Raw genomic sequence first — 11,420 nt, 5'->3', positions numbered from 1 at the left:
TACTGGAAAACAGGAGGGTGCAGGGCGGAAAGCTGAGTCGAGAAGGGCCGTCCTAGATAGAAATGCTGCTCTCAATCAGCACGGGGTCCAGGTAGTAGTAGGGGATGGGGAGGCACTTGTTGCGCGGGTGGATGTTGTGTGAGATCTGGGCCAGGCGCTGGCGGAAGGTCTCCGTGCTCCTCCGCGGGGTCTCCTCCACGAAGTGGATGTCGGGGAAGTGGCCCAGGGGCCGCTGCAGGCGCAGAACCAGGCAGCTGGGACGGAGCGCCCCCTCCCGCCCCCTCCCCCATCCTTCCCCTTCAGCAGCCTCTCTCCCTGCCTCCTGCCCTTGACACTCCCTCTCCCACTGTCGGCCCCCCAGATCCCAGCCTCCTGCCTATGCTCAGAGGTTCCCCAGCCCCACCTGCACCCCAAGGCCCCAGGGCACCTTGTCGTCGGGCTCCCAGCTGAGTATCCAAAGCACCAATAGGATGATGCATGTGGTCTTCACATCCGGCAACGTGTCCAGGAAGGTCTCCAGCGTGGTCAGCCCCTTTGGCCTGTAGTGGTGGGTTCTGCATGGATGACGGGAAGTTGGGCATCCAGGCGGTGAACTCCAGCTGGAGGAGGGGTTCCAGGTCAGGGAGCACCCCGAGACTCTCGGGTTTCAATTGAGGCTGGGATTCAAGCTGGGACTCTGGTTGAGACAGGTCAGAGCTGGACTGGGGATTACGGCTGAGGTTGAGTTTGAGGTTGGGGCTGGGACTAAGGTTAGGTCTGGGCCTGGGGCGGGGGGCTGGTGAGCACAGGTACCTGCCCTGTGTTGACAGCTGCGTGTTTGGCAGAGCAGGTGTAGATGACGATGGTGACACATCGGATTAGCTCAGGCACGGTTCGCAAGCACGTGGGGAAGCCTGGGGCAGGGGTAAGGTCGGGGGAGGGGTAAGGCCCAGGCAACATCAGTCCGGCCCGGGCCTGCAGAGGGCATGGCCAAGCCCAGCTCACCCTGTCCTTCCAACACTCCAAGCTGCCCTCATCCTGTCTGTTTGGCCCTCCTTTGGCCACAACCCCACCACCACCACCACCGAGGGGGCCTCAGCTGGCCTTGGCCAGATGTCCTTGGGGGCTGCTCCAAGCTTGCTTCTCTTCCCTGAGCTCCACCTGAGCACCTAGCCCTGGTTGCCATGGTGACCCCAGGTTCCAAAAGCCCAACACGTTCAAACCAGACCCATCATCTTCCTCCCCAAACTGCTCCTCCTTCCAGACCCCCAGCTCAGGAATGACACACACCATCCACCTAGCTGTGGAAGCCCGAAACCTAGGAGTCACCCTTGGACCCTCCCTCCCCCCACTCCACCCCCACCGCCAAACCCAAACCAGTCACCAAGTTCTGTCATTTCTGTCTCCCAGCTAGCTCTGGAATTCTCTTCATCCCCCACCCAGTCCCCACCCAGGTCAGGTCCCTGTCATCTCCCTCCTGGACACCACAGCAGCTTCCCAAACTGTCGCCTGACTTGCCAGTGCAGTCTGACATCCCACCGTGCCCATCTGATCTCCTCAGACACCCTCTGGATTCAGAGTAATTCTAAACTCCTTCACCAGGCTGCACACCCCCAGCCCCTGCTCCTGGCTTCAGCCTTATCCCCCCAGAGGCTGCCCAGCTCCCACCCTAAACCCCAGCTGCAGGGACCTGTAAGCAGTCCCAGAACCCACTGTGCTCACTCTGGCTTTCGGGCCTTTCCACATGCTGCTCCCAGCCAGAGCTCTCCGACACCACCTCTGTCATCACCCGGCTGACCTCCCACCCCGCAGATCTTAGCTAGGTCTTAGCTTGCTGCTACCCTCCCCCACTCTCTACCCACCAGCCCTCCCCAAGTTGGGGTAGGTGCCTCCCCTGGGCTCCTACGGCCTCTCCCCGGCTTCCCCACAAACTGCACCAATCCTGCTATAGTGTGACTGCCCGTTTATAGTGCGCGGACCACCCCCAGAGACTGTGATCAACTCGAGGGCAGCACCTTCAACGTCTCATTCCCTTTTGCCTCCCCAGTAACCAGTACAGTGTCTGTCACATCGTAGATGCTCAGTAAATATTTGCTGAGTCGGTGCCCAAGTGGCATGTCTTCAGGATGCTCTCCCCACGCCCTCTCCTGCCAGCTCCCCGCCAGCTCCCCCACCTCCGGTACACGCTGCCCTGACCTGTTGGAGCTCATGCCCCATTTCTCAGCCCACAAAGGTTTGTTTCTGAGGTGGGAGACTGGCACCCCTCCAGGTCTCTACAGAGATGACCCATGGCCCCTGAGCTCAGACAGGGACCCACGGCAGCCATGCTTTCTTCCCCAACCTCTCTGAGATGCCACTGCTCCAGGGGCCGGGGAAGAGCCCTGTCGAAATCTTAGGGCTATGATTTGGCCTTCTTCAGCCCACCACGAGACTTGCTCCAGCCCAGCCTGGGAGGCCCAGCCCGCAGCCCTGGGTCCTTGCTGGGTGCCCGGGTGCCCAGGCCCATACCTGAGCTCGCACGCCCTAGTAGGCACTCCTTGATATCCCCTGCCCCCAGGACTGCAATTCCGAGTCACCCTCTACAGCTGCATCGCACGGGTAATAGTAGGTGATGATCTCTGTCACATACCTGACCAGGGGACAGGGCCTCAGTTTGAACCCTCCCTGCCCTCCCCCCTCGTGCTCCTCCCACCTCCCTCAGGATGCCCCAGGCCTGTGGGTGGGCAGAGGTGGCGAGGGTAGCTTAGCAAGGTCACAAAACACTCAGAACACTGCTAATAAGGGTCAGGTGAGGCCCACGGGCAGCTTAGAGCCCAGACAGGGTCTGGCCGGCAGAGCAGGCTGGGGCCGAAGCAACGAAGGTGCCCATGAGGGCTCCCGAGGCCCTACCCAGAGCGTGACCGACACACACACAGGCTCCAGACCTTATCCCCAAGCCCCTGGATGGCACCCCAGGTCCTTAGAAGCTCCCCAGTCCCCCTCCAACATACAGGGTGTCCACCTTGAGTGCCACCCACTGCTGCCCTGACCTCACCCCTCCAGTGCATCCCACACTGCCAAGCTGTCCTCACGGTAATAATATCCCGGCAGGTCCTGAACCCCATGTTTCACGAAGTCATTGGGGAGATAGAGGTCATCATAGGTGATCTCGGCCAGAGCCCACACCATCACCTCGGCAGAACCCGCCAGGGCCAGGGACGTGCTCTGTTAGGGACAAGGCAGACCCTGGAGCCACAGGGTCCCTGCAAGTCCTTCATAGAGGTCCCTTGGCCCAAACCCATACCTTGTAGAGGGGGTGGCACATGGGAAGCTGCCTCAGCATGGCCAGGCAGAAGGCCTCAGCGATGCGGTGGGTCTCCAGCAGGTGGGTGATGGCCTCGTGACAGTGGAACTTGGCATAGTGCACCCACGTCTTGGCCGTCAGCCAGTCCCACTCGGAGTCACTGGGCAGGAAGATAGGGCAGTCAGGCCCTGGGGTCTGGCTGAGCTGGGGGTGGGGAAGGAGGAAGGGTTAGGTGAGAGCAGAGACTCACATACATGAGGGCCCCCACTACAGGAGGGAGGCAGGGGGAGTCCAGGGAGTAAAAACTCCACCCCCTATACTCCAGTCCCTCTGGTCCCCTGAGCACACCAGGGCCTTTCTCCCTCCTTACATCTGCTGCTGTTCCCTCTGCCTGTAGTACCTTCTGCCATCCCTTTCTCTATCTGACAGCTCCCACTCATTCTACAGGAGCCAGCCCAAAAGCTGCCTCCTCGAAGAAGCCTTCCTTATCTCAACCCCATGGCCACCACATTCAGCTGTGCAGGTTGTGCACTGCACAAGGGGTTACGGGGTCGTTGAAATCTAGTCGACACTGTTCGACTAATGAGCCAGGAGCATCAGGGCTTGGCTGATCCCCACTCCCACCCGAGGGGTACCTTTTTCTAATTTAGACGTGATCCCACTGGAGACCTCTGGGAAGGAAGCACCCCAGTTTCCCTTCCTGCCAGACCAGACTCTCAAGGCAGCAGCTAAGTTTGATTAGCACAGTTTTTCTAGCAGAGGTCTGGTCCACAGCAGGCATTGGTTTTTCAAGTGGATGGATAAATGGAGTCAAAGAGACAAGCTTGAGCCACCAAGCGCATTCCCATCTGGTCACCTCTGTGCATGTAGACACAGCATGCACACTCTACACCCTGGGGCTTACACATGAGTACACCCACACGGACCCGGCTTCATGCAGCATGGGCATACAAGTGGCAACACACAGATTTACACATGGTGGACCCTGAGGGGCTCAGCCCAATGAGTACAGCCACAGCCATACACCAGGCTCCCCACTACCCACACACACAGATACAGACGCACATGAACATACTCTCAGATGTGCACGCAGGGACACACTCACATGGGCGCACATGCTTACACACAGATGTGCACACAGCCACAAGCCTTCACAAATAGGTGCACACACACACACGGGCTGACCCACTGACCATACACTCACACAGGAGTATACAAGTACACGCACAGGCCACAGTCACATAAGTACACACACATAGTCATGCCCACACAGAGGCTCACCCACTGGCAACAGTCACACAGCCACCCCAGGCCTGCACTCCAGGCACCTGGATGGGGATGGGCATCAGGTTCCCTTCCGGGCCAAAGTGCAGCAGGCAGAGCGGGGCGCAGTGGTACTGCTTCTGGCCGTTGAGTTCAATGCTGGGAATGCCCTCCATGATGCGGTAGTCTGCCAGGTAAATGTTCCCCTTCTGGAGAGGAGCCCCGATGGGTGGGCAGGTAGGCACCCAACACACAGCACCCATGCCTTGGGTGCAGGGTGCCCTGGCTCCCAGGTGCTGGGGTTGGCCAGGACCCGAGTGGGGGATGCGGGCGAGGGTGGGGCTCTACAGAGGCCTAACTGCGGAGAGACACGGATGCCAGGAGGGGAGGGAGGCAGCGAGGCCGTGGGGGTCAACTAGGGAGCAGGCCTCACCTCCAGCTCCGCTTGCAGGCCCGTTCCCTCGCCCAGGAACGGGGCCACTGTCGTCTGTGACGGGGAACTTGTCTGGGATCCGCGTGCAGCGGCGGAGCAAGCCTGGGTTGATGCCATTGAGGTACTGGTACCCAAAGAAGCTGCCCTCTGCCCAGTGCTCCGCCACGTACTCTGGGGGGACAGTGCGGGGGCGTCACCACGCGACACGCTCCCCCCCCTCAGGGACAGAGAGGCCCCAGAGGTTAGAATGGCCAGGAAGGCAGAGGCCCGGGAAGGAGGAAGACAATGGACATCCGAGTAGACTCGGGAAGGAAAACCAAGCCCCCAGACTCGGGTTGAGCAGCCGGAGGCGCCCAGGGCGACGTTTTCCGAGGAGCCGCCAGAGGGCGCGCTCGCCTGTGCGAATTCCTGCGTCAGGTTCAATGCACGGCTCCCATCCCACTGCCCCGCGCGGGGGTCCTGCCTCCTGCACGCGGCTCGAGTACCTCCCGCCCGAGATCAACCCGCTCCCCCGTGCTCGATTCTGGATGCCGCACCCCATACCGAAGACGACAGGCTTGTTGGCAGGGAAAATTTTCTTGATATGCTTCAGTCTCTTCCACGACCGTTTGCAGTCCACTAGGCCGCGGAGTTTGAACCCCAGTGCCCTAGGACAGGGGATTCGAGGGGGAGGCCGTCAGAGAGGCTGTCGACTGCTGCCCCACCCCCCAGGGTCTCTTGCGGCGGGGGGGGTCTAAGGGTCTCCCAGTGGCAAAGCTCAAGGCCTTTCTATGTCTAGATCTGAGTGTCACCCCTCAGGTTCCTTAGGCCCGTCTTTTCAGCTCCCTCTGCCCTCCTGGCCGTTGTAACCTCTGGGGCTGTGGTGGAGGCGGGCATGGAGCAGGGGGAGAGGGACAGCCCTCCCCCCCCCCCCCCCCCCGGCCCTCACACACACTTACATGGGGCTCAAGCGGATAAAGAAGGAGGCCGTCTTGATGAAGGAGTAGCGGAGATTTGAGTTCAGGAACATGGTGGCCTTAATGTTGATGAGAATCGGGAATCCCGGGATGTAGCCATTCCACCTGTGGGGAGGAGTGCAGGGCTGGGGCTGGGCATCTGAGGTCCGGGTCGGGGGGAGGGGGCAGAGCGCAGGTGTCAGCCCGGGAGGGACGCCAGTGCAGCCTCAGGTCCTTACTCAGGGAGGTTAGGGTTTCACGGGACAGGAGGGCGGTAGCTGGGGATGTGCACGTAGTTGGGCGGGCCTGGAACAAAGACCCTCCAGCTGCAAAAGAAGCGGAGACGGTGGGCCTTGATGGCCACACACCATCCCACGGCACAGGAGGCAAAGCCATCACTGGCCCCCTGACCTCCCACAGTCCCTGCCGCCCTCCCCTCACTGGTAGAAGTCCTGCTTGGCTCTGGTCTCCTCCTTTCGGTGCTCCAGAAGGATCAGGATTGTGTCGTCCGCTGTTGTCTTTCCTGTAGGGAGACCAAGGAGGAGGATCAAGGTCTGACCCCGCCCCCACCTGCCCCTGCCCGCTTCAGGGATCAGAATTCAGCTTCTGTCCCCAGGGTCAGCTCCGGGGGGGCGGTGGGGGGGGGCATGGCCAAGGACTGGGGAGGCTTACCCTGGGAGAGAGAGAGTGTATCTCCTCCTAAAAACTCAGACAAAAGGATCATGGACCACCCTCCCCCTGCTCCGCTCTACCCCTGGGCTCTGCTGCAGGGAAGTCCCTCTTCTAGACCCACCGAAACATTAATACCCAACAGTTATTTAGGACTTACTAGGTACCAGGCACTTTCTAAACACTTATATCAATAATTTAACCTTCACAAGAACAACATTATAAGGCAGGGGACTAGTATTATAGGCCCACAATCCAATCTCCACAATTCTAAAATCCGAAAGGTCTAGAAATTGTTTTGGGGTTTTTTTTTCACAAGGTAGGCACAAATTCCTTAGCTGACGAAACCTCTAAATTTACCTGAGGCTATGGGCAGTCTTTATTTAACTCACTCAGTAAAACTACTCAGAGTTTTTGCTGCAAAAATATTAGTATATTTGATCAGGGAGTGCCCTGGTGGATGTATCATGTAATATACGGTGTGCGTGAGTGTATATAGAATATATATACGTGTATGAAGATACATATATGTACAGTACTGTACAGCCAATTGTGTTAGTTGGGTACCTAGAGTAAATTTACTGGAATTAGGAACAAATTGGACTTATGGACGTGCTCTCGGAACACAACTCATTAGTATGTAGGGGACTTACTGTATAAAGTACAGGGGAGCAAATTTAGATATAGAGTAGCCAGGCAAGAGCTCTTTAGAAGGGGACTTTTGAGTAAAGGTATAAAGTGTGGTCGACTCCTTCCAACCACAGGGCCTTTGCACATACTGTTCCCTCTCCACCTCTTAGACCTGGTTAATGTTTCCTCTCCCTTCAGATCTTAGCTTGATAATTGCTTCATCAAGAAAGACCAAGTTTAACTCTTAATGGCTCCCAGAGCACTGTAGTTAACATCTTTGATGGATATCTTTCTTTCCCACTAGATTAGACTGTCTGTAATTTGGTTTGGTTTTCTCCCCACCTCCAGGCACAGTACCTGGTAACTGGGAGATTCTCGAAACATGGGTTAGTGATGAGGACAAGATCAGGGTTGGGAACTGAATCAATGATGGGATTGGAATTAGGATGAATATTCGGTAAGGATGAGGTGAGGGGTAGGAAGTGACGTGAGGGCGGGGAATGCCTTAAGGGGATGGAGGCAGGACAGAGAAGAGGCTGGGGATGAAGGTCATGCACATGCTCTGTGACCGGCAGAGCTGTCTCATTTGCCTGGTCACAGTACACAGGCCGGTCAGGCCTGCCCTCCTGGGCTCTGCTCAGCCACCCTGATGACCCTTGGGTGATGCTAGGAACTTGATGATTCAAATTTGCATCTTAAGATGAAAATGTACCCAGCCTCCTGCCTTCTAGCCACTCCCCTTCTCTTGAGACTGTGCCCCCAGGGGGCTGCTAAGGCTCTGTAAGGAGCAGGGCCAGTGGAGGGGGGAATTGAGGCTCAGAGGTTTGGGAAACTGCACCTCCAGGCCCCTCTGGGATGCTGGGTCCTGGAGGAGCAGGGGTGAGAGGCCCAGCCTTAACCTTCTAATCCAGCAGTAACATCACTCTGTGGGGGTGGGAAGGAGGCAGGGGCACACAGGAAGCCTGGAGGGGATTGTGGGAGGGGATTTGGGAGAAACAGGGGAGGGAGCTGATGGTGTAGAAGAGTTTGGGCGCCATTTTCCAAATCACAATCCACTCTCAATAGGTGTCCCCCAGCCAACCCCTCTGTCCCCAAAAAAGTAGGAGTGGTGGCTCTGGGTTTGATCAGGGCTCAAGTCTGGAGTGGAAATTAGGTTCCCAAGGGAAACAGATGGAGATGGGGATGTGGACGTGGCCGGGGACATGGATGGGATTAGGCATGAGGATGTAGATGGAGCACTCCCCAGTTACAACCAAAATGTGGATGCGTGACTCTGGGTAGGTGCTCACTGGGCTGAAGAACTGGTTCTCCTTGACCAGGGGTGGACCCAGAGAGCAGGAGAGCCCCCAGGGAAGGATGTGAGCTCACTGGGCCGAGCCCTCACTGCTGGGGCACCCACCCCACCCCCACCTTGCCCCACCCTGAGCTCTGCAAGGCAGGGGAGCAACCCCTGGACCCCCCCCCGTCCCCCAAGACAGAGGGAAAACAATCAGATTGGGTCACTTCCCTACTGTAAGCCAGAGCTTAAAACGGTGTTTCCCTTAGAATCAAATCCAAGGACTCAACTGTGGACTATAGGATCGTGCATGACCCAGCTTCCGTCCACCCCTGGGTCACCTATTGCAGCCACTCGGTCCTCGAACGCACACCCTTCAGGGCCCTTGCACTTGCCCTGTCCTTGTTTGTAACACATTTCCCCCAAGTCTCAACTCAACTGTCACCTCCTCAGAGTGACCTTCCCTGATCACCACACCTAATGCTCCCCCTCCCAGGTCATGCTAACACACCACCTGGTTTCATCTCCTGACTGCACTTGCAACCATCTGAAAGGATTTATCTGTTTATGTATTTGTTTATGTGCTTTTTGTCTGCCCCCATAAGCCAGTTGAAGTAGGGATCATGCCAGGGGAATTCACAGCCGTGTCTTCCACATACTGTCTAGGGAGACAGGAGCCATGAGGCAAGCAGATCCCAGAACGTCAGTGCTGGACATGACTTTCCCGGTCTTCACGTTCCTCCCATTCATCTGACAAATCTGGGCCACTGAGGCTGAGGGACTCGGAAAGAGGGCTGGTATCTTCTCTTTACACCATACCAGCTGCCCTCCAGACTGACGGAAAAGCACAGAGGGGTCCAGAGTGCAAGCTGAGGGATGCCACCTGTCTGACAAGGCTGGAGCTTTACATGGGCCCCCTCCCCACATCCTGTACCCAGAGATGTCCAGAGCCCACATAGAGTCCTACGTGTGGCCAGGTGTGTCTCCCCAGTAAATCTCCCTCCAAGCTGGCTTTCTGGGGAAACAGATTCCAGTGATCCCCCCTGGTTCCACCCTCTCTGGCTCTGGGACATTTGTAGACGAGGCATGTCTTCTAATGCTGACTTTGGTGCAGGCCAAGGAGTGTCCGTCCTCTTGGAAAGACAAGCTGGCTGACTGTGCCCTGACATCCTTCCAGCGTATTCTGGTCCTGCTGTTCTAAGTCAAAGCCCGGGTTTAAGGGGATGGCACATCCAGCCTCTGCTATAGTTCTTATAGCCACAAGGGGGCGCCGTTGGGTATGTCTAATTTCTTGATTATGTTCAGAGGCGAGCAGAAACTGGTGATTTTGGCTAAATTCTTTGGTTGGAATCTGCAGGTGAGACATCCCCAAACATGCCTCTTCATGCACAATGCCATGGGGATCCTATTCTCCCAGTATCACATGTTCAAGAAGTGAAAATCCGATCTTCGGCAGAGCCAAAGTCTGCCCCACGTCCACTCCCCAAAGACACTGTGACCAGGTTGGTCCGGTACAAAATTTGACTCAGGAGGCAGAAGAGGTAAGGGGGGCTAGATCTGAAGTCTAGGGAAGCAGGAAAATGGGAAGGTTGGGTGGCTGTGGAGAAAGATGTGGATGACTGACTTGAGGGCTGCACAAATCTCAATTTTTAAGGGCTACAGGGCTGGAAGGGAGAACATTAGACCCCCCAGATTACCATCTGTTTCAGTCAGAGTGGGTTAGATTATGCTACAACAACAAATAATCTCAAAATCTCAATGGCTTAACCAAGCAAAAGTTTATTTCTCACTCAGCTCCATGCCCAGCTCAGGTCATCAGGGGGCTCTCAGAGACAGAAGCTGATGGAAGCAACATCTCATCACATGCTTCTAGAACAGAGAGGCAGAGAGCAGAGAACTCTGGTGGGCTCATGCCAGCAATTAAATGCTCCAGCCTGGAGATGACCACATCACTTCTGCTCATAGCTTGTTGGCCAAAACTCATCCATGCACAAGATAGCCAGAGGTTGAATCCTCCATGTGTCCAGAAGAGGAACCAGATCTCAGTGGCAATGCTAACAACTCCCACACCCAGAAGCTGGATTCTCAGGCTTTGCAAAATACCCACTTTTTTGTATCGGCCCCTTGAGTCTGGATGTTCCTTCACCTCCTGATGGATAACACACTCTGGGAGGTGAAGGAATGTAAGATCTGGCTAGGTGGTGGGTTGAGCTGGGAGGCTTCCTGTCTCCAGAACAGGTGATCCAGGGACTCATTGCTGCTCCTTCTTTCTCTAATCCCCTGGTTCCCCACCCACCTACATGCACACAGGAACAAAAACAAAAATGAAATGGGAGCCAAGTATACTGATTTTTATTGAACTTACTGGGCTCAAGGACAAAAAAGGTGGGGGATGATAGTGGGGATACGAAAGAGCTGGGGAGAGACTACACACACACACACACACATGCACGACGCACGCGCACACACACAAGCCAGGGAGCCTGGCCCTGAGAACTACAGCTAGAGGTACAGGTAAGCTGGGCTCTAATTCTAACCCTCTCCCTAAAGATGCTGGAGTCAAAGTGGACCACATGACAGATCCAGGGCATACATCTTTCCTTGTCCAGTTTCCAGGCTCTTCCAAAGAAGGAAGTTGGATTGGGTTGGTCCTAGGATGGGAGGAAAGTGGAAACAAAGAGGCAAAGTAGGAGAAGGAGTTTTGGAATGGGGAGGACTGGGAAGGTGCCCTCAGAGTCCCAACCTGGGCCCAATGGGAGGAGGAAGAGTCTTCACAGAAGGCGGGAGTAGGCTAGGCTTTCACAGGAGCCTGCCCAAAGTAGGGCAAGGGGTGTTGGGGTTCCTTCCTTTTGAAGGGCCTGTTGTGCGTTTGACTTTAGCCAGCGCTTTCTCACCCTGGACACCGTTGTACTGGCAGCTCAGGGCCCAGTTCATGTGATGCTAGAGCCACCG

The 11,420-nt window shown here is 56.4% G+C and overlaps 1 protein-coding gene across 1 annotated transcript; it reads right to left on the bottom strand.

The window, feature by feature from the left end:
* Positions 1 to 52: 52 nt before the first annotated feature.
* ALOX12B (arachidonate 12-lipoxygenase, 12R type) lies at positions 53 to 11,402 on the bottom strand. The gene is given in 16 exon segments (XM_060082789.1): positions 53 to 232; positions 428 to 535; positions 537 to 599; positions 793 to 893; positions 2,488 to 2,520; positions 2,523 to 2,608; positions 3,014 to 3,252; positions 3,254 to 3,466; positions 4,591 to 4,734; positions 4,959 to 5,007; positions 5,009 to 5,129; positions 5,502 to 5,605; positions 5,897 to 6,019; positions 6,133 to 6,219; positions 6,335 to 6,416; positions 11,363 to 11,402. Coding segments are annotated over 16 exon segments (1,773 nt in total).
* Between the last annotated feature and the right edge of the window lie 18 nt (positions 11,403 to 11,420).

Source organism: Mesoplodon densirostris, chromosome 18 (assembly GCF_025265405.1).
Source record: "Mesoplodon densirostris isolate mMesDen1 chromosome 18, mMesDen1 primary haplotype, whole genome shotgun sequence".
Taxonomy (NCBI): domain Eukaryota; kingdom Metazoa; phylum Chordata; class Mammalia; order Artiodactyla; family Ziphiidae; genus Mesoplodon; species Mesoplodon densirostris.
Note: the sequence above shows the minus strand (reverse complement) of the source record. Positions and strands in the feature narration are given on the sequence as shown.